The sequence below is a fragment of the Bemisia tabaci genome, chromosome 6 (assembly GCF_918797505.1).
Source record: "Bemisia tabaci chromosome 6, PGI_BMITA_v3".
NCBI lineage: Eukaryota > Metazoa > Arthropoda > Insecta > Hemiptera > Aleyrodidae > Bemisia > Bemisia tabaci.
The window spans coordinates 3,383,489-3,410,013 of NC_092798.1; the positions used below are offsets into that span (position 1 = coordinate 3,383,489).

Genomic DNA, 26,525 nt, shown 5'->3' on the forward strand with positions numbered 1-26,525 from the left:
TTAGTTTCGTTCATTTTAGTGTCAATAAAAAGAGTAAAATTGCATACACTGAAAAAAAAGTATGGTAATATCTACTATAAGTCTACTTGATTTTTTACACAGTGATACCATTTAGTGAAAATAACCAGAATTATGGTAGTATTCATCAGAATTCTGTTGATACTTACCATAGAATAGTAAATACTACCATGGAGTCCAGTATTTATTACCATACTGGTTTCACTGTGTACGAGTTTGGTAAAGTCTACTATATTTTTTTTTCAGTGTAATAATCTGGTAAATGGAGAATTTGCACACACAAATGTTGTTGATTCATTTCATTGCTCTATGAGCTGAGTTCGCAGTATTTTTCATGTTTTTTTCTCATCTGAGAAATCATAAAAAAAAGGTTTAAAAATGAGAAAATGTGCTGCCTTGTGATGTCATCTGGCGGCATTTTACATTCAAACACATGTATTTTAGCAGATTAGGTCATTTTCTCATATTTCTCCTAACAAGATCACTTTACAGATCGAGAAAATCCGCGTGCTCTTTTCTTAGTTTCCCTTTGAGCATAAAACATACAAAATCTCAGACACATGCAAATTCTCCATTCATGCCCTGAACATGGTAACTTAGAATTGTTTATCAATTTTTTCAAAACTACGTCTTTTGACATCTCAGTATTCATGCCCTGAACATGGTAACTTAGAAGTGTTTATCAATGTTTTCAAAACTACGTCTTTTGAACTATAAACTTCAAACTCACATATATTAGGTTTGATTTTATATTTTACGGTATTTGTTGTCTCGAAATGCCTGTAAAATACTACTCCGTGATCAAGTATGAAAAGTTAAATTTTCAATTTTGGTGTACTGTGGTTCTTATTTCAAGGAACGTTCGCGCACATGTATTTCAAAGCAGGAAGGGTAAATTTGCATTCTTTGCGATGAAAGTGGACACCCATAAAATGAGACACGGTGAACATGTATTCGGACGTATTTCTAACAAACGGAACTATGTGCATTATGACGTTATGCATTTTGACGTCATTGCACGTCAGATTGCTAAATATTCCACTGATTTCATCCGGTCTTAAAACATTTTCTGACAAATCTGTTCCCAAATTTTTTCAGTCACTGGCATTACTGTCAATTTTATGATTTGAAACAGCGCAAAAAAGTACTTTAAGGGCACATGAAAAAGGGTTTCACCGGTCAATTTGAATAAATGGAGAATTTGCACGCAAATTTTTTATTGCTTCATCCGAAACATCTGAAAATGTATTCAGTGCTTCAGTGCCAATCAGTGCATTGTGACGTGAGCCTTGTTATTCATTTATTTTTATTGGTCTCAGGGCTCGTGTCTTAATGCACATAGTTCCTTTGGCAGTAATACGTGCATTTTAAAGATTAAAACTGAGCACTCACCACGTCAATGATCTGCTGGAGCGTGATGCCGAACCGAACCAGAAGAGCGGCCGATTCGTTCGCTACCGGCCGCTCAAGAACATTGTACGAGTCCAGTAACTTGTCCAGAAGCCGCCTTTCGTGCCGTCCTTGTATTGAATCTGTTAACAGAAAAAGAACAAATTGTTACGAATTATGATGGCGAAAGTATGGCTGCTATATGACAGGCGCAACGCCGAATCACAAAACACCTTCAAAACCGGTAGATACCACCTAGAGTTACCGTCAAGGTCGAATAGTTGCATCCCGCATTTCATTCGCACTCGGCGCGGCGCCACAAATACGTTCTATAAAACGTATTTAATCTATGGAACATTTGAATGGCACTAATGTTACTTAGCCATAGATTTACGAAATTCCTCGCAAATAGAGAATTTTGAGGTTTCTGAAATTTGATGAATTTCGTGTCCAAGTGAAAACTACTGAGTGCAATGAACACGAGGATACCCTTGGTTCATAAATTGAGCAATTATTGGAGAGGGTATAACAAAATGATCTGATCTGCTAAAATGCATGTGTTTAAATTGGAAATGCCGCCAGAGGACGTCACTAGGAGATGCATTTTCTCAATTTTAAATCCATTTTATACCTTTTCCCATATCACAAAAAAATTATGAGAACTACTGTGAAATCAGCTCTTTAAGCACTTTCAGATGAAGCAATGCAACATTTGCATGCAAATTCTCCATTGGTATTTTAACAGAGGAATTTTGACAACACCTCAAGGTTCTTACGGCGTTTGTCCACACTGCCGTGCGATGGAAGAACGTCGTATGAACATTCGAGAGTTGCCAAATTTACTTCGATAAAATGCTTATTTTTGAGCAAAGTTGTGAATGTTTTTCCTTGACATTTTCAAGAGCTTCAGGTAAAATTGCGAACAAAATCATCTGATAAATTGGAAGGAAAATATTCATAAGTTTACCAGGAAATTCGTGTTATATCAAAGGAAAGTTGACAACGCCTGAAGGTTCTTACGGCGTTTTTCCTCGGCACAGCATCACAGCACGGCGATTGTACGTACATGCGTGTGAGCGAATCGGCAACGGTGTTGGCACAGTGAACCGTTGCCCGAGTTTTTGTCACCTTCGGGCGGAGGGCGGCCCTAATGCATTAATACTGTCCTGAGTGCGCTCTTAAAGAATGTTTCCACTTCGGCAGGTTCTGCTTCACATCCGAACGCGCCTCCTCCACATCTCACCCCCCCCCCCTCGCCCCCCGGCCCCCTCGGTTTTTGTTCTTTGCTCAAACACCCCGACCCGGCAGCTCTCGGCTCCATTCAAATTGATTCCCTTCGAGTGGCACTGCCGCCCCCCCCCCCCGCCCGCTCCCGCGGTAATGGAAAGAAATCGGCCGAAACTTCGTAAATCAAGGCGTCGAGAAATTATGGAGATGTACTCGAATCGAATTTATTCTGGACCCAGCGCCACGCTTTTGAGGGGCGCCCGCACCCCCGCACCGCCGGCGAATTTTATTTACGCCCCGCGCGGAGAGTTTCTCTCCGCCATGCTAGGTAAGAACGTCGTACGAGCCTCTAAACGTTGTCGTATTTCCCTCAATTCAAAACGATTCTACCGATAAAATTAAACATAAAATTGTGAATTTATCATTGCATTTTTCAGACGATTTTGTTGGCGATTGAATGTAAAATATCTGGAAAGTTCACGAGAAAATATGCATGACTTCCCTCGGATATACATGTTTTATCGAGGGAGGTTTGGCAACTCTCGGAAGTTTATATGGCGTTCTTCCACAGCGGGGCAGGTTTCTTCCAGGTAGTACTACCGGGCGTTACGGTTTGCTTGAAATAATCTTTCGGTCCTGTTTTTTAGGTCAACAGCGACTGTTAACGTGGATCCAAGAGAGCAGCGTACTGCCAGCGCGCTAGCGCCTACAAACCTTACAGAGATACTTCACGCATTGCGCAATGCGTGAAGTATCCCCGTTAGGTTTGTAGGCGCTGTACTGTTAGATCCAAGAGAGCAACGTGCTGCCAGCGCGCTAGCGCCTGCAAACCTAACAGGATACTTCGCGCATTGCGCAATGCGTGAAGTATCCCTGTTAGGTTTGTAGGCGCCTATGCACGTGTCACGAAATGGCCGATAATTTTCTAATGTTACTCAGATCGTTTAACCTCTGCATTCACAATGAGTGAACCGATATTTCAGACATAAAAAATAGTTTATTTGCTGATGACCTGTAGACTTCGTAGGAAGATATACATCGTAAGTCTCAGCAGAAAATGGGCTTATTGTTCTTTAACGAAAAAATATTGTTTGAAATGGACTGGAAGGAGACAAATAAAAGAAAATACAACGCAACGCAGAGCTCTCGTCTTATGGGAAAAGAGAGCTCGGTTGATTTGATTGAATTTTTGATATGCTGTAAATTTGACCTAAGTGATGAAAGATCCCGTAGGAATTAAAGGCTCTGAAAAACCGAGTAAAGTTTATTTTAACCCTCCAAAGACCGTAATTTGTACACATTTCATGACTCATTGTGATATCAGCTATTAAATGGGTTGAAAGCGGTTGATTTAACTGCATTTTTTACGTTTTTGAAATAGATATTGATAAAATTACGTTGTTAACTTGTGACTGGTTTCATGAGAGAGCCGGAGAATTCTTAGCAAAAATCATTAATCTCAATTACAACGTGAAAAATCTAAACAGGTAGTGCGCCGAACATATGAATTCGCTCTCAATGACCACTTTGAAAAATTCAAAGACGATATGGACGTATTTCTGTCAAACGGAACTATATGCATTATGACGTGAGCCCTGCTATGCATACATTCTTATGGGTCTCAGGGCTCATGTCTTAATGCACATAGTTCCGTTTGGTAGAGATACGTCCACATATTACACGGACCCGTGACTCTCGATCTAAGAAGTGTAATCGGCCAATCGGGTTACGCACAGAGGCAGGAACTGGATTCGGAGATTAACACTATTTTTCTCTTGATAGTTCATCATTCTCTGGACGAAGGATCGTAACTACGTTTCAATGTTGCCAAATTTTCCCTTGCAAATCGCATATTAACCAGGAGAATCTTAGGCATTTCTATCTGAAAATGTCACCGATATTTCCTCAGAGTTCATGCAAAAATCCGAAAAAATTGGGATACTAATTGCACGGGTACATTTTTGCAAAATAAATTAATTATTCAATTCAATTTGGTAACCTTTGGTTGGGGTTACGTTATATCGTCCGAGAGAAGACGAATTAGACTGCATTTTGCGATTCGGAACTACAGTTTCTGCCCTAGTTTAATAACACCGTATATACCATTAGTTTTCCTACAGACGTATGTCTTTTCACGAATGAGCCAGGGATTGTAGTTTCCAAGTGCAAAATGCAGTCCATACGCCTCTAAAATCATATAGGACAACTTTTCTTCCGAGAAAAAACGAATTGGACTACATTTTGCAATTTGAAGCTACTATTTCTACCCTCGTTCAAAAATCACGTATGTGCCATTAGTCTCCCTACTGAAGATTGTGTTTTCACGAAAGAGGCAGAAAACTGCATCGTTTCTCATATCAAAATAGTCCATACGTCCCTTGAATCATGGAACATTTAATAAATGCATTGTACATACAGGGTTATTCAAAAGTCACGCACCACTGGCCATGAGGGGGGTGGCCATTTGAAATTTTTGAGTTGCCCCCCGCCCCCCTCTCTCCGAGGAGATAAAAAACTGGAAAGCACCTAAAAAAGTTTCCCCTCGATATGAGGAAAAACGTTTTAAACCGCAAATCGATATCATAATTAGAACTAAAGTTATGGCCAGTGGTGCGTGACTTTTGAATAACCCTGTATAACTTTTGAGCTCTTTCGGGTCGAGTAGTGAGCTACTTGACGGGTCGTAACAGTCATAAAACGACGTCCGTGAGAAGACGAATTCAACTGCATTTTGCAATTTGGAGCTACCATTTCTGCCCGAGTTTAAAACCACGCATGTACCATTAGTCTCCCTACAGACGAATGTGTTTTTACAAACGCACCAGAAAACTGTAATTTTTAATATTAAAATGGACGTATTTCTGTCAAACGGAAGTATGTGCATTATGACATGAGCCCTGATATGCATATATTCTGATGGGTCTCGGGGTTCATGCCTCAATGCACATAGTTCTGTCTGGCAGAAATACGTCCAAATAGTGGACACGTCCCTTGAATCATGGGACACTTAATACATGGATTGTGCATATAACTTTTGAGCTCTCCGGGGCCGAGTAGTGAGCTACTTGACAGATCGTAACAGTCATTAAACGACGTCCCAGAGAAAACGAATTGAACTGCATTTTGCAATTTGGAACAACTGTTTCTGTCCTAGTTTAAAACCACGTATGTGCAATTATTCTGCCTACAGACGTATGTGATTTCACGAATGAACCAGAAAACTGTAGTTTCTAATACGAAAATAGACCACACGTCCCTTGAATCATGGGACATTTAATACATGCATAAAATGCAGTCTGTACGTCTCTAGAATCATAGGACAATATTTCGTCCGGGAGAAGACAAATTGGACTATATTTTGCGATTTGGAGCTACCATTCCTGCTCTCTTTTAAAAACCACGTATGTGCCATTAGTCTCCCCACAGACGTTCGTGTTTTCACGAATGAACCAGAAAACTGTAGTTTCTAATATCAAAATAGTGGACACGTCCGTTGAATCATGGGACATTTAATACATGGACTATACATATAACTTTTGAGCTCTTTTGGGTCGAGTAGTGAGCTACTTGACAGATCGTAACAGTCATAAAACGACGTCCGGGAGAAGACGAATTCAACTGCATTTTGCAATTTGGAGCTACCATTTCTGCTCTCATTTAAAAACCACGGATGTGGCATTAGTCTCCCCACAGACGTACGTGCTTTCACGAATGAACCAGAAAACTGTAGTTTCTAATATCAAAATAGTGCACATACGTCCGTTGAATCATGGGACATTTAATACACGGATTGTACATATAACTTTTGAGCCCTGGCGGGTCGAGTAGCTCACTACTTGACAGATCGTAACGGTCGTAAAACGACGAGATCAAACGAGCCCGGCGGAGGCCACACAGCTCGTCTCTAATAGCCGACAAAATTGGCTGTGCAAAGCGGGGCCCGGGACCCGGGGCCGGGGTGGGGGCTTCTTCGCTGGCCGAAATTAAAGCGAATCCGGGGCCGGATACGGCGGGTGCATCGGGTTACGGCTCCGTCAAGAGAGAGAAAGAGAGAGAGAGGGGGGGAGGGAGGGAGAGAGAGAGAGAGCGAAATCAACCGGATTCCACGAATCCGTCAAAACGCGGGCCAGCTCTCTCCCGGCTTCGCGCCCGGCTTCCCGAGTCCAAAGCTTTTAACGCCGCCCACTCACATGCAAAGGAAAATTTTCAAATGAAAACCTCCACCTTGCCAAATTTTTCCCGAATAATTCTTCATTATTCGAAGAAATTAGGCACGTTTTTCCTTTAAATTTTTAGATATCTAATGATAAATTGAGAATAAAATTCCACCAGGGTCTACGGGTAACCTGTCATCATTTCATGCTTTTGCCTCACTTTCCCGAAAATTCCTTGTTTGGAAAAACTTGTGACGCTTAGCACTGCCATGCAAAGGAAAATTTTCAAATGAAAACGCCCACGTTGCCAATTTTTTCCGATAAATTATTCATTTTTGAAGGAAATCAGACATATTTTTCCTTTAAATTTTCAGATATCTTATGATAAATTGGTTTGGCGTGTTTGATTTGCTTGATGTGTTTAGTGTATTCCATGTGTTTGGTGTGTTTAATATGTTTGGTGTGTTTGATGTGTTTGGTCTGTTTGATGTGTTTAGTGTGTTTGGTGTGTTAAGTATGAAGCCCCCGAAGTGTTTCGTATGTTTGATGTGTTTGGTATATTTTATGTGTTTCGTGAGTTTTATGTGTTTGATGTGTTATATGCGTTTTTGTATTTGGTCTGTTTGATGTGTTCGGTGTGTTTGATGGGTTTAGTATGTTTGATGTCTTTAATTTGCTTGATGTGTTTTGTGTGTTCCATGTGTTTGGAGTGTTTTTGTGTTTGGTGAGTTTGATATGTTTGGTGAGTTTGATATGTTTGGTGTGTTTGATGTGTATAAAAAGTAAGGATTTATATGTGTAACAGGGCTCACCCAGAAATTGAGATACGCCCTTACGTCAGAGGGGTGACGTATGGGCCGTGCTAAGGAAGAACGCCATATTAACATTCAGACGTTGCCGTATTTACTTCAATAAAAAACGAATTTACTGTGAAAACTCGGAATATTTTTACTCCAATTTTTCAGATAATTTTGTTCGTAATTTAAACTAAGATATCTGAGAATTTGAAGGACAAATATGCATAACTTCTTTCAAAAATACATTTTTTATTCGGGGAAATTTAACAACCCTCGAAGGCTCATACGGCGTTCCTCCTTAGCATGGCACTAATTGTCACCTGTATACACTGGAAAAAAAACACATTGGATCTAGAGTCCAGACTCTTAAAAACATCGACAAGAAAAAGTACTCTTGATTCAATCAGAATCTAGCTTAAATCAAGAACCAAGCCTCTTAATTTAAGCGGATTTCGTTTTGATTCAAGCATAAATCCCATTGAATCGAGAGTATTTTTTCTTGTCAATGTTTCCAAGAGTCTGGACTCTAGATCCAATGTGGTTTTTTTTCCAGTGTAGGTGATATTCACTTGCCGGTGAGTTTCTTGAATGCCGTGATTTTATCACAATGCTCCGAGGCTTCATTTAATAAAGCAACTAAAACAGTAATTGATCGAAACATTTAAGTTTAAACAAGGTGAAATCCTCGATCGATTGTCCAAATTGGAAGCTGAAGAGAGCCGGGGCCGACGCGGATGACTCTGTGTCATCCGAGGGGATTTCGTGCAATCACGGGGCTCCGGTCTCCCCGGTGCGAGGCTCAATTTTGGTTTCGGCCGAGCCCAGGACGAATGCGTGCCGACTATCGAATCGATATCGAAATTATCTCGATCGATACATCCCTATCTCAGCAACTGTATGTATCGATCGGAATCGTTTCTGTATCGATTCGAGGATCGAGGCAGCGTGTTCCATACGGAAAAGCCGCCAGGAGAAGCGCAAGCGGCAGAAGCAATTTCCCGCCACGCAGCGAGCCCGCGCTTAAACTCCTGACTGGATAGTTTGAAAAGAATAACACGGCGCCGTTGCCGGCTCGTGCAAGGCTGGAATTTCCCTCACCTCGAATTGACCGATCGACGAGGGAGTTGAGTACATTAAATGGATTGAGCAGTGGCGTGGCGTGCTTTTCGATAAATCGATTTACCTGCCTTTTAAACCTCCAAAAAAGGATCGATAAACAGGGTCACAGAAAAAAATAATATGTTGTTTTAGCACCTGGGATGTCAAAAATTGTCGCCTACCTGACAAAAGGGCGTAGCTACAATCTGCAATTAACCCTGTCCTCCATACTATTCAATGCTTTTTCAGGCTCATCTCAATGTGTGGTTACGCCCTTATGTCAGCCAAGCGACGAAATGTGTCTGGTGATCCCAAGATGCTGCCTTTACTGCCCCGGAAGTTAATTTTACATCCTGTGAATGCAAATTCAACTGCGGGGGCAATCCAGGCAGGATCACCAGACACAGTTTTGAAATCTTAGGTGCTAAAACAGCATACCATTTTTTTCAGTGTGCCCGCAACGAAAACCTCAATAATCGATTCTTTACCATAGCTTTGGATAGAGAAATATCGATAATACATCATTCACGCCTCGCTACTAAATGAGAGTGGTAGTTACAGTGGTTTGAGTGCGAGAAATCAATGCTCATTGCCGATAGATCTACAAAGGGACCATTCGACAGGATCAGAAATCAAAAATTGCGATAAATTGATGGATAAATTGCAAAGCCACGTATCACCATTGCAGTGCTTCAAAATATCCACTTCTAATTTATTATTTTGAAGAGAGACAAGCCAACTTTATAAATCTTGAAATGTAAACAGAATATAAGATTTGCTACGCACATTGACTAATTTGCCGACAGAAAAAGAAAATAATGGCGGGAAGTCTGAAACGCTGCAAACGGAGAAACGCAATTTCGCACTTTAGTTATAGATTTGATTTTTCTTCATTTGAGTTATACGTGCATCTCAGTACAAACATTGATATTTTCCAATTTTGATTTATACGCAAGAACTCAGCGTATTCCGTTAAATTGAGAGAGGCTATATTTTATCAGAGTAGAAAATCAAAGTGAAGATATCCATAAAAACATAATCGAATAGTTCCTGGCTCAGTCAAAATATTCAGATACTTCTAGTTCCCGGAGCAAAGCACCGCATATGGTGAATCTTAAAACGCTCATAGTAAAATTATTTCCCATTCAGAAGGCGCTTACTTTTGAATGCTTTTAATAGTTACACTTCTGGTTCCTACGGCCTACTTGCATTAATTAATTTGCAGATAAAAAGTTTGACGAGAACTTGGCATTATATAGTTATGAGCATCAAGTTCTCCTTCAAATCGGCGCTGAACGATTTAGAAAAATGTTTTTTTTTCGGCTATGAAGATTGAATACAGCAAAATATAGAACAAAATTATATGACTTTGAGTTGATCAATTACGATCAATCGTTCCCACGAGGTGGAGCCATTTCAGTGGCGTGGTATGCTTTGCGATATATCGATTGATCTACCATTCAAACCTATGGAAAAGGATCGATAGACAGGGTGTTTGCAACGAACACCTGAATTATCGATTCTTTACCTCAGCTTCAAATGGGGAAATATAGGTAATCGATCATTCACGCCTGGCCATTGAGCCATTTTTCTCAGAATGGCATATGTCCTTCTACAGTTTGTGCCCCACGATAATTTAATACATCAATGTCAAGTTTTGTGATTGATCTAAGCCGTAGAATAAACTGATCACAACACCTGACTTTTTTGTGTTGATAGCACAGTTAGGGAAGTCCATCTTTTTTACACAATAAAACTCAGGTATCCATTTCAAGACGTTTCTGGCCACTGAGGCTCCAAATGAAAGCTTGTGGAGATTCTCAAGAAACGAGAACATTGTTTTTTTCTCCGTTTAAATTTATTTTGAACGATCAATTTTAGATGAAGTAGCCTGCTTTGATACATATCGATCGTTTCACACTGTTTAAATGAGCTTGTTCCGCTATTGATGTGCGCTGGTGAGGACGCCGTGGCTATATGATCATTGATCAGTATTGGAAGATGAAATTACGTCGATATACAGGAAGGGCTAATCGTTAAAATGCAGAACACTTAAAATATTATGTAGAAAACGTTTTCATATTAGAAGTAGAGCTCTAAATGTATATATTCACATTCAAAATATGTTTTCTTTTAACTCAGTTCTCTCCGGTTTAATTTAGTCCATTTGCTCACGGAAGCAACTAATCAGTTGATCAGCAATCAGCCCATCAGCAATCGCTGATGGGCGCCGCGGGAAAAACAATGAAAAATTGAGGCTCCTTCCATTAAAGGGCGTATGCAACATGCACAACTTCGAAGTTCGAATAGTCGCATGCAGGCGCCTTCACCGATAGCGAATATAATTCAGCTGAATTAGTCTAAGAGAGAAAATACAGCGTGATCCGCTCGCATTAAAACATGTGGGCAGATATCAATTCCAAGTGTGGAAAGAGTAACAACATTATTTATGGACTACATTTTGCAATAAGATACTATAATTTCTACCTCATCCATGAAAGCACTTATCTGCACAAGGAAAATAAAAACACGGGTCTGTTTCTAAAAGAAGGCAGAGATTGTCGTTCCTACTTGCAAAATGTAGTTCAAATAAGTGAGGCAGTGAATGATATACATAAACATTCTGTAAAATGATATTGTAAAAAGGAACACAATAGAAAATCTTCTTGAATATTAACTGATGGAGGTATAGGTGAGATTCCTATCCATAAAATGAATACATACATTCAGGGTATAGAAGCTTCAACAAGTCGTTACTAGTTGTTGGTTTCGGTTTCGGGGATTGCTCTATTGATTTAAAAAACTTCCGTCTTAGCGGCGGAAAAGAATAACAAGTGCTGGGGACATTTGTACAATAAATGAACATTTTGAGACCATATGGACTGCATGTTGCAATAAGGAACTGCTATTTCTGGCTCATTTATAGAAACACATATCTGCATCAGGAAACTGATGGTTCATATTTTGTTACTAAAATAAGCCAGGAATAGAAATTATTTATTACAAAATGTGGACCAACTGCGATCAGCTGAGCTCCTTGCTTTACAATAAATACACGGTGGAATGGTAAGTTCCATAGGCACCAAAATCATGAAAATCGGCACGGTGGATTTCAAAAACTTGGTATAGAAATACAAATTATTGTGACTTTGGAAAGCTAACAGCAGGAACATAAAGCTACACGGAGACTAACACTTTTGGTTCAAATGAAACTTGAAGACCATTGGATCGGGTAACCGAGGTTTGTTAAGGATACAAACCGAATTACAGATCCAATAATCGAAGTTTATAAGCGACATAAAAATATGTATTCTTCACGGGAGACTTTTACTATCTGAATTAGATTTAAGTTCCTATAGCCGATAAGGGAACGTTCATGAATGGACGTATTTATGCTAAAAGGAACTATGTCTCTCGCAAACCCTATGCACTTAGTTCCTTTTAGCATAAACACGTCCATATTAACGCTCTTGGAAGGGGAGAGGGAGTGAGAGAAACGTTACACCATTTTGTTTTTCCGCGTTAAAAAATAGGTAGTTACGTCACAAAAGCTTTCACGGGGGTAAGAAGGGCGTCAAAAATGCCAAAGAAGTGCAATATGAACTTCCTAACTTCGGTCAGGAAGACCGAAAACTTTGATGTTCTCTACGAACTGCAGTGCGACTGGACTTCTATCTCGGCGTGAGAGTGCGTGCACAGAATTGTAACAATCAATGCACGATCTGGCAACGTCCGCGGCGAAAGGCGAGGAAAAAAAAGAAAAATGAGGAAAACCGAAGGGAGACAGAAAGCCTTTAGTATTCAATCTCAACTTCGATTTAACTCAGCCGCAAGTCTCCCTGCGAGGATGCCGGATTCGCCGTTTCAGCGACGCTCCTCACGTGGAAATCGAAGGATTTCCCAGCGAAACGGCAACGCTGCCCCTCCCTCTCTCACGGTCCCGCTCTCGTAGGCCCGGGATCATTTCGCGAGGCCGTTCGGGAGGGTAAGAAATTGTGGATACTCCCGGGCTACGATACTGCGTGCTGAGGAAAAACGCCGTATCAACATTCCAATGCTGCTAAATTTACCCCAATAAAATATATATTTTCTCAATGAAAGCTATTGATTCATTTTTCTGTCACATTTTCAGGCGCCGCAGAACGGAAGGTATGGATCCGTTCGACATGAATCGATCGAAAAATGAAAACGTGAATCGATCGACAAATAATAAAAAACCGGTGTCGATTCGATCGACAAATTATTTAAAAACCGGTGTCGATTCAATCGAGACAGGATAGGGTTTCCGAACGTATATCAAGTGCAGTCACATCAGAATTGGGAAGAAAAGGAAGCAAAAGAAGAGGAAAAGGGGCGGGGAAAGGAGAACAAAAAAGAAGAGGAATGAGACGAAGAGAGAGAAGCGGAAAAATAACAGTAAAAGGAGGAATTCTTTTCCTTTCTCTTTTCTCATTTTTCGTTCTCTTTCTCCCTTGTCAAAAAAAAAAAAAAAAAAAAAAAAAAAAAAAAAAAACTCAATCAAATCAAAAAATCTCAAAACTCTCAAAAATCAAAAAAAAAAAAAATTCAAAAATCTCAAAAATCTCAAAAAAAAAAAAAAAAAATTCAAAAATCTCGAGTCTTTTTTCGACTGACATGTGTTGACTAAATTAGCACAGCAGCCTGGTTTTCAACCGTGATCGAAAAAATTCTCAGAAAATTTATATTTTACCGACAGAAATTTGACAACGACCGAATGATCATACGATGTTTTGACTAAGTCCTGCAGGATAGGTAAACGATACTGGCCCTCCTCAGCAAGCTATGTTCTGAATTCCCACCCCCTCGTTTCATCCTTTTTTTCTTTCGTCCTTAGATGAGTTTGATGGCTCCATTCTTCGACGGAATCTGAAACCCAAGTGTAGCTATTTGATTTTACTGTCGATTAGACTTGGGCAAGTCCGGTGGCTATCTATTCTACACGACTCTTAAAAACAAAAACAGCCAATGTCAGATCGTTTTGAATTGAAGTTGGGTGGTATTGGATACAGTAGTTTGCCTTCGCCTGAGGTTCTCTCTGAATCGATTGAGGCGTGAAGTTTGCATATTTACGGCTCTTGTTCTGAATCGTGTGCCGCCGTGCTAAGGAAAAACGCCGTACGAACATTCCAAGGTTGCCGAATTCTCCTCCATGAAGCATGTTTTTTTTTATAAACTTATGAGCGTTTTTCCTCACAAATTCGGAGATACTTTAGGCTCAATTGCGAACAATATTTTCTGAAAAATTGTAAAGAAGAAACTCACTAGTTTCCCAAGGAATTTGTATGTTATGAGAGGAAAATTGTTGGCAACGTTGAAAGGATCGTGCGGTGTTCTTTCTTAGCAAGACGGTTTAGGTACGGTTATCTTCATGAAATTCAACTTTTATCTTCCAATTTTCATTCTTCGTAGAGACCGAGTCAAAACTTTAGGCTTAGCAATATCCGTTTCGGTAAAATTGAGGACTTCCGAAAGGAAATAGGGCGTTACAGAACGTTAAAATAGGGCATTGCCCGGAGCGTTTTTAGTCTGCATGATGGGTGTTTTTGGTGATGGATTCTTAGGCGATGTCAGAGACCAGGCATCTTATATACCGAGTATTTTATATCTGAGCTTGGTGTACAGTGCCGAGGACATACTGGCAATTCGTAAATTCAAAACACTAAAAAGAAACAAGTGTTTTTCATACTTATGAAATCAAAGTCTGCATAGCAATCGAAATCGACCGAAGAAACTAATATCAGTTTGCTTATACGACCAAAGAGTATTAAAAGAAAAAAAAATATAAATTAATCATCCTCCCTTCTTGCCGGAAAATGTTCAAGCGTACAATGACGCAATAACTAAATGTTTATAACCCCTTCTGCAAGAATACGTACATCGATGATTGAAGTGCAAAAACAGTGGCGTAGCATGCTTTGCGATACATCACTTGATAGGTCATTTAAACCTATGGAAATGTATCGATAAACAGGGAGTTCGCAGCGAACACCTTAATAATCGATTATTTACCACTTTTTCAAATGGGGAAATATCGATAGATCGCAAAGCACGCCACGCTACTGTGCAAAACCACGCATCAACACCGTTTGCAACGTCGCAGACTCCTTGGTATGCGTAATTTTTACTTCGCGCGGTTTCGCACTTAAGCCTTAAGAAGCCTTTAAAAGCACTTAAGCACTTAAGCTTTCAATGAAAGAAATAAATCTAGGAATCAAAACTGAATTGGTAGAATTCGGTTGGTTTAATTATTGTCACATCTCGTTGCCATATATCGCGCGGGAGTGTGCAATTATGAAATTATGACAGTTTCGGACGACTTTCCTACAATTATATGGCAAGATTGGAGTAAAGGAAAATTTAATGACATCCCTACGATTGCATGGCTTGTGAAAACCCGGAATACAGCGCCTTCCCGCAGCACACCGGTATACGGTCGTCCTAAAGAAAAACGCCACTTCGTGTGAGCATTTGAATGTTGCTAGATTCCCTCCAATTAAATGTTCATTTTAGTTGAACCAATTATGTATGTTTTCCCTCATAATTGCCAACGGATACACACTAAATTGCGCGGAAAATTTTTGAAAAACGATAGGTGCACTGTTAAAAATGTTGAAATTTAGCGAGAGAGTTTGCATAGCGCCCAAAACCTTGAGTGATCTGAATGCAACGTGAAATTGGCACCATAAAAGCGAATGACATTCCGCAAAGAGAGTAGATTTTGTTCCGTAATACTGAAAATCATTCCGTACGGAGAATACATTCCGCTCCGCATTCATATCATTCGGGATTTTTGAGCGCTATGTAGACTCCGGCTTAGATTTCACTCCAAAATGTTTTACAGTGAAAGAAAAATTCAGAGTTTTCGAAAAATTCATGTTATATCCGAATAAATTTAACAACGTTCAAATGCTTATACACAGTTTTTCCTTGACATGACAATATACTGCCGGGTTTAGAAAAAACGCCACAAGCGCCCTTAGACGAAGCCAAATTTCCTTCCGTAAAATTCGAATTATCAGTTATCTTACTCCGCAATATTTAGAGAATCATGTGCGCGGTTAAATGTGAAAATCTGAAACTTATGAGATAAAAATTTATACATTTTCTCAAAAGTTTATATTTTATCAGATGAAATTTGGAAACAGTCAAATGGTCATTAAACATTTCTGAAGCGTTCCTAAAATTCTGAAACTTATAAGAAGAATATCTATACATTTCCTCAAAAATTCACATTTCATCAGGAGATATTTGGCAACAGTCAAATGATCATAATACTTTTCTCCTCAGCTCGACAGCATAGACCACACCATCGAGTAGCATGGCGTGCATTGCGATACATCGATGGATCTGTCATTTAAACCTATGGAAAAGTATCGATAAACAAGGTATTCGCAGAAAACACCTTAATAATCGATTCTTTACCACAGCTTCAAATGGGGAAATATCGATAATAGATCATTCGTGCTCCGCCACTGACACCATCAGAGCCTCCTCCGGTAGCATTCCAACAACTCAATATCGGCCAGCGGGAGAGAGGAATCTCAAACTATCGCGTCTTGTTTCAGTGGCGAGGCGTGTATGATCGATTATCGATATCTCCCCATTTGCAGCTGCGGTAAAGAATCGATTATTAAGATATACTTTCTTTATCGATCCTTTTCCATTGGTTCAAACGGCAAATCAATCGATACATCGCGAAGCACGCCACGCCACTGTTGTGTTTCTATCTCGGGCGCACGTATCTCTGCATAAAATCATGCAAAAATACTTGAATATTCCATGAATAATTTTCCGCCTAGCACTGCACTGGTTTCTCCGGTTTAAATTTCGCTCGCCGCTTTTTTTTTCAACCCCCCCCCCCCCCCCCGGCCAGTGGCGTGGCGTGAATTGTGATGTATCGATTGCTATGTCATTTAAATCTATGGTAAAGAATCGATTATTTAGGTGTTCGCTGCGAACGCCCCGATAATCGATCTTTTTCCATAGGTTTAAACGGCATAACAATCGATACATCGCAATTCACGCCACGCCACTGCCACCCCCCCCCCCCTCCAGCGTCATTGGGGGCGCCGGGGCATGTTTTCGCGTCTTGTCTCCGTTCGCGGGAGAGCGAGCGAAGCAGAAACCGCGTATCTGTACGGGGGTTTCCGTTCCGGTTGCGCGGTTTGGGCGGCGCGGAGGGACGTTGAAATAACTCGGCTACGGAGCTGCATCGACCCGCTGTCACGTTTCGGTCCGTGACACTCGATCGCAACTTTTTATCAGCGTGAATTTAATTCAAACTTAATGAGTTTTTCGATCTTCCATTCAAACTCGCCGAGCGACGCTGCCGCTGCCGCTCGAGACGCCCCGTGAAATGTTTCCGAGACCGCGCGTTGATGGTTTCCTCCGCTGGGAGGATTCCGCCGGCGTAACCGCGTATGTCCCTTCCCACACGAGCCCCGAATAACATAGAGTTATACGTGGAATAGGGCTCAAGTGGTGCTCGAGGGACGCCCTTACGTCACGGGAGAGTCGAATTGGACCAGGGTTAACAGAGGGGAACAGAGTCACATTAAAATCGAACTCAGAGAAGCAGCTTCGAAATTGTATTCCTGCGTTGGACTCGGTGTTGGAAATAAAGTTCTACAGAGAATTCTTTCTTACGGGAGAAATGAATTATTTTGTCTAAAATTATGGTAAATAAATTTGACTTTTGACCTGGGCATCTGACAATATGCCTAATTTTACCATTTACATGTAGAACTTTCTTCCTAACGTCGAGTCTCTCGAAGGAATGCACCGAGAAAAAAGATGATAGAGTTTACCATTCCTTCACGCTGCACTTCACACAGCGTCAATTCAGAGTCAATTCTGCCAGGAAAAAGGTAAATGTTACCATATGTTTACTAGTGCAGGTGACCATCAGTAGCGTGGCATGCTTTGCGATGTATCGATTGTCATGTCATTAAAACCTATGGAAAAGGATCGATAAACAGGGTGTTCGCAGCGAACGCCTTAATAATCGATTAATTACCATAGGTTTAAATGGCATAACAATCGATGTATCGCAATTCACGCCACGCCACTGGTAACCATTCCTCTGGTAGAATCGACTTTGAATTCACGCTGTGTAAAATACAGCGTGAAGGAATGGTAAATTCTACCGATCTTTTTTCTCGGTGTACAATTTCGAACCCGCTTCTCTCGGTTTAATCTTAACGTAACTCCGTACCCCTCTGTTGAACCCGGTCAAATCATTGTATGTTGCACATTTTAACAGGGAAATCTTTCTTAACGGAGCAATCAATTACTTCGTCTAAAATTATGAAAAGAATTAGGATTGCAATCTACGTAAATGTATTTGACGATTGGCATACATTTCTGACAAAATGCCTGATTTTATTATTTCCGTGCGATTTATACATGTAGAATTCGATTTCTAGCATCGCGTCCCTCGAAGGAATACAATAGTAAACTTCCTTTTCTCAGTTCGATCTTACTGTGACTCTGTTCCCCTCTGTTAACCCTGGTCCAATTGAACGCTCCTAAGACGTAAGGGCGTATCTGCATGTCCACATATGCTCCGGATAGCATAGGGTTATATGTAGAATAGGGCTCACGCAGAAATGAATCAGTGAAAACAAAACACACCAACTCGAAAAAATGAAAATAATCAATACACACAAAACTGCATATTAGGTGAAGAACTTAGTCTAAGAAAAAGATTTGTGGTGCCTAAAAGCAAGTACTTAAGGACACTTTAAATGTCTAAGTTGGAACAGCTACGGTAACTTCAATGACCATTATGAAAATTGTCTGTCCTTAATAAAAAGTGAGCATTTTCGAGTTACCGAGTTGGTGTGTTTTCGTTCTCACTGATTCAAATTAAGGTACGCCTTTACGTCAGAGTAGCAGCGAATTGGACCAGGTCTAACACAGGGGTACAGACGAACAGAGTCGCATTGAGATCGAACCAAGAAAGGCGGGTTCGAAATTGTAACCCTGCGCGAGCTCTATTATAGAAATAAATCTCTACGTGTATATGTAAATGGTAAAATCAGGCATTTTGTCAGATGCCGAGGCCAAAAGTCAAATATATTTACGTAGATTGGAATACTGATTCTTTTCATAATTTTAGGCAGAACAATCCATTGAGCGCGCGAGAAAGAATTCTACGTAAAAATGTTCATCATGCAATCATATTTTAAACAATTTTTAGCTCCTTAGCGAACATTTATCTTGAAATATTCAGTATTTCATACGACGCAAAATTTGTTTTCAATTTTAATCACTAAATATGTGGAGCACTTGAAGAGATAGGAACGAGAAGAGTTCGTATATTAGGACGCAGTTATGCTAAAAGCAACTATGTGCATAGGGTTTGCGTGTATGAGAGTTCCTTTTAGCATAAAAACGTCCAATTTTGATGGGTTATATTCCTCAAAATATCGGAAACTCGTGAGCTCTTCGATATAAATTACAAAGTTCTGTACATTGCAGTCAAAACATAATTGTCTGTCTATGGTACTTGACAAAATGCCTGATTTGACTAACTGCTTGCGACATATATTCACATACAAAATATTTTTTTTTCGATCGGGTAATTTTCACAAGAGAAAATAAGCCACTGGTTAAGTTAAACATTGATCGTAACTCTCATTTTTTACGTGATGATACTTGGTTTCACATTGTTTTATTCATTGTTTTTGCTCACGCAAGCAACTGCTTGCTGGCGCGCTTCACAGAGAGCTCCTTCAATTTTGTAGTACGCAATATGCACAACTTTGAAGTTCGAATAGTTGCATGCAGGCGACATTACAGTTAGCACCGATAGTTCAGCTCAGCTTCACTCAGGTCCAAAAGGCCGTTAGACAAAGTGAGCACTGAAAAGAAACATTAACGCACATATTCTTCTTCGTAGGAAACTATTCACACAACGGGGAAATTGAAAATCAACCCTACAACAGGATTTCAACAATTATTTATGAACGAATTGAATGGAAGTTAGATTACAAAAATTAAGCAATTTGTATTTTTTCCATTTGATTGTGAACTCTGATAGTCGATTTCCAGACTGCTTCTCACGCAATGCGATTTTCCGTGAAATTTTGAAGCGCAAATATTTTGCATTATGGTTTGATTCATAGCACTTCCGGATTTTAGCAGCTACACGGTCCAACCCCTAGTGAACGCTTCGTGCCAACAGACAGCCGCTTCTTAAGCCATATTCCAAAAATTTAAAGAAAGCGAGATCACTTTGATATTATTAATTCAAATGGAAAGGAAAGATCATGCACGGGCAGTATCCACTGATGCTAGAAAATGACTCAATCGAGAGTAATCTCTCTACCATCTGGCTCAGTAAAGGTGTACTAAAAGCAGAAACAGAGAGCCTAATTGTAGCGGCACAGGATCAAGCCTTAAACACAAGGTACCGAGAGAGGAAAATCCACAAGAAACATATGAATAGCAAATGCAGAATCTGCCATCAGTTCGAAGAAACCATTGAGCACATAACATCAGGTTGCCCAATTCTAGCCCAAAAGGACTATATCGAGAGACACGACAGAGTATGCACCCAACTTCACTACAGCCTCTGCAAAGAATATGGAATCGAAGTCGACGCAGATAAATGGTATGAACACAAACCGAAAAACACTGCAACAACCAGAGATGGAGAGACAACGATCCTGTGGAACTTCCCTATCAGAACCGATAGAACTGTTGAGGCAAACAGACCGGACATCATCCTACGTAGGAAAGGCCAAACGTGTCTGCTGATTGACGTCTCTATCCCAGCAGACAGGAACATCACAAAAAAGGAAGCTGAGAAGAAACTAAAGTATAAAGACCTAGAGATCGAAATCAGCAGGATGTGGAAGACCAAAACCCGAGTCATACCCTTTGTGATAGGAGCTACCGGAGCAGTCTCTAAAGACTGGACTAAACTGAAGAACGAAATCCCTGGGAAACATTCGCTAGTATTGGCCCAGAAGTCTGCTGTGTTAGGCACTGCCAGAATCCTCCGGAAGGTCTTAAGCTAGGTGGAGCAGCGCGAATACACCTAGAACGTTCCCACACACCAAAAACACCCCTACCGCCTACCACCTCAGGAAAGAAACCTTTAGGCAGGCGTCCTCCAGACACCTACCCTGCCTCGGTTCCTAAAACAGGTATCCTAGTCCGTGACGAGCCACCCCCCAAGGGGGAGTGAAAAAACCACCACCCGGCCACCCAAACCACAAACAGCCCTCATACCTAGGAGCATTGTTTGCCCCTGTGTGAGGGCTTAAAGCAACCCAGCAAAGCTGGTGACAGCAGTGAATATGAAAAATAATAATAATAATAATAATAATAATAATAATAATAATAATAATAATAATAATGGTCACAAAAATAATTAAAATCGGCTCAGCAGATTTAACTAAGAAACTAACGAACTAAGAAAATGAAATGTTACATAGTTCAAGCGATAAAATCAAATCTTTCATCATACAACATTATTAAAATCTGGATCATACTTGAAATATAAAACAAAATGGGCTCATCTAAAGGAATTCCCTGCTGATATCCATAAAAATCATGGAATCCAGGGATCAGGTCCGAGAAATCTTCAAAAAGACTTATGACGAAAAAAAGCGAGTTTGAAAAGTTGGAGACCTCATACATCGATAGCTTATGTCTAAAGTGCGAAAACATTGATCTCCATTGTGGTGTTTCAAAATCTCTGCCCTTATTTTTTTTAAAGGAGGATCAAGTCAACTCGGTATATAGCTTGACAATTCTACGGCGTAAAGAGTGTTCTGCTGGAAAAAAAGAAAAAGAATGGTAGTTTTCAAGAAATTAAGTCGACCAGTTCCCCAATGAAAAATTAAAGTATGACGAGAAATCCGCGACGTCGCAAACGAAGATACGTGGTTCCGCACTTAGGCCCGCGATAAGTAAAGTCAGAGGGCTTAAAAATCTGATATAACTACCTATGATACACCAGCGGGCCGATTATTGAAATTGATAGACAAAGCTATAGACAAAGAAGGCATATGGAGTATGAAGCTATCCTATTGGTTGAAATGGATAGTTCCTACAGAGTAAGGGAGAAAATGATGGACTAACTATCGGGTCCCTCGTAGGTTGCCGTTAAGTCTATTACCTACTCCATTTGTCCATTGAAACCACCCGCATCCACCAATAAGATCTCACCATACACCTTTTGTCTGCTTTGTCTATGGCTTTGTCTATCAATGTTAATAATTGGCCCGCTGAAGAGATGATTTCCTATCTTCCTGTTGCGTGAGTAGTTCTTTACGTCAATTTTTGAAGAGGAACAACAGAACGTAGTATTTCGGTTTATACCTTACCAAGCGATCTACATGTAAATTCGTATTAATGAGGGTTGTCATTGCCGATATCAAAAACCCTATTTTCGACGTTCGATCTGGCATCGTCGCGCCGCGTTGAGTCGGCAAAAGTACTGCGAGGTGAAGGTTATCAATCAAGCAACGACGACGATAAGGGTATCAATGTCTGAAGAAAACACAATTATGTCATCCTCCCGAGGAGGCGCTGCATGTGACAGGGATAGGCGCTCACGATTTCCGGCCGGAAAAGACGCCCCCCCCCCCACGACCCCCACGACCCCCACGACCCCCGACACCGACGCCTCGGATATCGATGCCCGGGCGTCCAAGTCACCCCCTAAGAGCTCCTCCGAAATTTCGAGAGGGGCGGCTTTTTCCCGCTCCCCCGACATTTTCCACCCCGGTGACTCGCAGCCGCCGCGGGCTAACCAAATTTGACGGCGCCGAATTTGCGTCCTCGTCGCCGCGCGGTTTCCAGGGGGTTGATTGTTCGATCCATCGAATAATGTTGATCGATATACCCTTAAAATACTGCCGTGCTAAGGAAAAACGCCGTAGAAACCTTTAGGCGTTGCCAAATTTCCTTGGATAAAACACGATTTTTTTTTTGAAAACTTAGGGATATTTTTGCTCCAATTTGTCAGATAATTTTGTTCGCAATTTCACCTAAAGTTCCGGAAAATTTCAAGGAAAAATATTCATAACTTTCTTCAAAGTTGAACATTTTATTGAGGGAAATTTGGCAACTCTCGAATGTTCATACGGCGTTCTTCCTTAGCACGTCAGAGTAACAATGGTATTTATCGATAAAGACCTTCGATGACGACTTAGAAATCGAGGCGTTTTAGTCGCCGACTCAGCTTCAGGGTTGACAGGGTGTGAAAAGGGAATCCGCAGACTGAGTGGGAACTGAAACACATTACGATATATTTCCTCGTCTTTCACGCGTTAAACTTATTAGAAAGTTCAAAACCATCTGATGAGTGGGACATTAGTTTTCATACGTACAAATTAATTTAGAGGTAAATGTGATTCGAGTAAACTTTGGCCTGAGGCAAGCAAGAGGTTCGAAGTGATAAATGCTGAATCACACTTATGAGTTGAATTCAGAAATTTATAAACTTTGCAGGAGTTCTACGAGAAATTTTGAGGAGGAGACATATGTTGTAGTGCTTTTGCTGTGTCTAATGGGCCGTTGAATCGAGTTAAATCACAGGGATTAGGGGCATACCAAAGGGAGGTTTGAAAACGGGCACAACGTGTAATAGCTATACGGTTTTGTTGCTTTTTCGGGGAGAAAAAATGACGGACTTTTTAATGGTCTTAATTTGTAAAATAAAGGACTTGAAAGTATGTTGGAAAGTTTTCAAGTTTCAGTGTTGCTGAGTTATCTGTTTAAAGAATAAACTATCGGAGAAAATTGATCATTGTCCGAAGTGGTTAGTCTGATTCAGATTCAGAGGCGTTTTTTTGAAAGTTGGCGATACTGTTTTTTTCCATTTAAATGTATGTAAAAAATCGATTCTTGGCGAGGTAGCAAGTCTCACCTGAAATCGGTAAACATGGATTCAAATGGAGGAAAACCGTGTAGCCAACTTGCAAAACCGCCACTGGATACTGCAAGTAGGTTGATTCCGGATAGTGCCGTGTACGTAACCACCAATTATTTAATTAAATATGATTTAAACTATGTCCGCCTTAAAAAATCCGCCTTAAAAGCACAAGAAAACAAATTGAAAATCGAAAGTGGAGCTGAAATGGACGAAAAGACGCTAATAATAAGCGACAACGGTGCGACCATCAAGTTCAGGGAAGCCAGGACCCGCTCGGTAGCGACACACAACTTGGAGTTGTGCGCGACGACTATAAATTACAACTGATACCGCTTCATGACCAACTTGTTACAACAGTTCCCGAATTTTGTCCCATTGTTCTGACCGAGCCTCCCCGCTCGTCCCGCCGACGTTAAACACCCCATACATCCCTCCCTCTCGCCCCGTTTCAACCCTTTCCGGTGTAACCCGAGCCGAGGGGCTCCCGGGCCGCCCTGTCTATCCGCCACTCAGATCATCTCTCGGCCCGGGCCGCTCTCTCTCCAAACAACCGCGCGTGTTTCATTTGTTTTCGTCACGTGGTGCAATTTGTCATGTAATGCACTTTCCCGCCGAACCCGCTTGAACTTTGCGCCTCCGCCTCGGGAGATTATTAGCCGATCCCGTGCTCACCGCCGCCGGGGACGATTAATTTTACAGATCCTTCGCCTCGCCTTTTTCTACGAGCCAATTTTATTCCCAGCTTTTGAGATTATAGTACCTCTATGCGGGAGAGTATTGCCATCTCAATCCTTTTACTAAAGAAAACGTGTGTCGCTCTCTGATTGGTCGGCTATCATGGAGCGCCAAAGTTGGACCAGTGTAGAGTCCCTTTATACTGAGAGTCAAGACAATGTGAATCCATTTCTGATTGGTTCTCGTATTTTTGGCCTTCACAGTGTTACAAACGGGAATAAAGATTACATTTTCACCGATTGCAAAGATTATAATCTGGAGTGGACCAAGGAATTACGGGTTCGGCAAGGAGCAAACGGAATGAGAGAAGGAACGGAGAAAAGAATTTGAGAATGGACCGATCAAAGATTACAAAAAACGTTCACTTTCCGTAATCTTTATTCCCGTTTGTGACTCCATGAGGGGGGGGGGTGTTGTCTTGACTCTCAGTATAAAGGGACTCTAGACCAGTGTAAACAAACCCCAGCCCCTCCGCTCCTAGTTTGCCTCAACGTAAACAGACAAGATGGCGAAAAAGTTCTACAAAGTTCTAGACGTGATTTTGGGAGTGGAAGAAATGTTTTTACATCCAACTACTGAATTGAGTTCGGATCGATTTTTGATGAATTATTTTTGCCGAAAATTAAGCTTTGAGTGTGATTATCATTCATTTCTCAGCCGAGTTGGCTGTGGCCATGTGGAGCACTTTACATACTGCAATGCTAGGGAGAAACGCCGCATGAATATTGGATGGTTGACACATTTTCTGCAGGGAAATGCTTAGTTTGAAAGAGAGTTATGAATAATTTCTCTCGCAATTTCAATTGATTTCGATCTATATACTGGTGAATTTTTTTCAAAAATTGAAGGAAAAAAAATTCAGATTTCTCTTTAAATTCGTCTTTCCTTAAAGAAAATATGACAACGGCTGAGGGTTCATTCCGCGATATTACTTGGCACGGGAGTATAAAGCTCGGTGATGATACTGAGAGGGATCGCGTGAGAACCTGACACATTGCTCAAGAATTTTATCACCGTCCCTACCATACTTATAAGGAAGAAACCCGTATGAACAGTCAAAGGTTGCCAAATTTTCCCGAAAAATATGTATTTTCGAGGAAAGTAAGGGAAAATCTCGCTAAAATATTCAGACATTCTAGATTATATTGCGAAAGAAAATGCTGGACGAATTTGAAGGAAAAAATTCACGATTCGTCTTTTCCCAGACGCACTAGAAAAAAAAAACACATTGAATCTAAAGTCCAGACTCTTGAAAAAATTGACAAGAAAAAATACCCTTGATTAAAGCAGATTTTTGCTTAAATCAAAAGGAAATCCGTTCAAATTAAGAGGCTTGGTTCTTGATTTAAGCAAAAATCCGATTGAATCAAGAGTATTTTTTCGTGTCGATGTTTTTAAGAGTCTGGACTCAAGATCCAAAACGTTTTTTCTTCCAGTGCGAAGGAACGTAACTCCACTTAAAGGTTGCAAAATTGACTTGAAAAATTCGATTTCTTACAAGAATGTACCTGTGCAATTTGTGTCGAAAATTCCAACTATTTCCAAAGTTTGATTTTCATCTAAAATCAGCGGAAAAATCGACGAAATTTTCAGTTGAAAAAGCCCAAGATTCCTTTGTTGAAAATCAAAATTGCGAGGGGAAATTTGACAACATAGAAAAGTAGTTATGTTCTCTCCAATCGATTAACGATATTTCCTCATTTGAAGCTATGGTAAAGAATCGATTATTTGAGGTGTTCGTTATTATCGATTCTTTTCCATTGGTTTAAATGGCAGATCAATCGATACATCGCAAAGCACGCCGCGCCACTGGTTCAATCGTGGAGGTGACGACGAATTTTTCCGACGAATTAGTTTTTTTCTGAAGGAGGCATGCCAACGTCTGGATGCTCATACGACATTCTTCCAAAGCAAAGGAGATCTCGGCTCGGGAAAAACAGGAGCGCGTACTGCCGTGCTAAGGAAAAACGCCGTATAAGCCTTCAGGCGTTGCCAAACTTCATTTGATAAAACACGAATTTCCTGGTAAATTTATGAATATTTTCCTATCGATTTTTCAGATAATTTTGTGCGAAATCTCACCTCACGTCCCTGAAAATTCCAAGGGAAAATATACATAACTTTCCTCAAAAATAAAGATTTTACTAAGGGAAATTTGACAACTCTGGAATGTTGATACGGCGTTCTTCCTTA

At 40.6% G+C, this 26,525-nt stretch overlaps 1 protein-coding gene across 1 annotated transcript in view; it reads right to left on the bottom strand.

Annotated features, from left to right (window-relative positions):
- The window catches only part of nAChRalpha6 (nicotinic acetylcholine receptor alpha6), a 546,969-nt gene that overhangs the window by 341,317 nt on the left and 179,127 nt on the right, over positions 1-26,525 (bottom strand). The window contains exon 2 of the mRNA XM_072301760.1: positions 1,411-1,550. Within this exon, the coding sequence (XP_072157861.1) occupies positions 1,411-1,550 (140 nt within the window). The remainder of the gene's footprint in view (positions 1-1,410; positions 1,551-26,525) is intronic.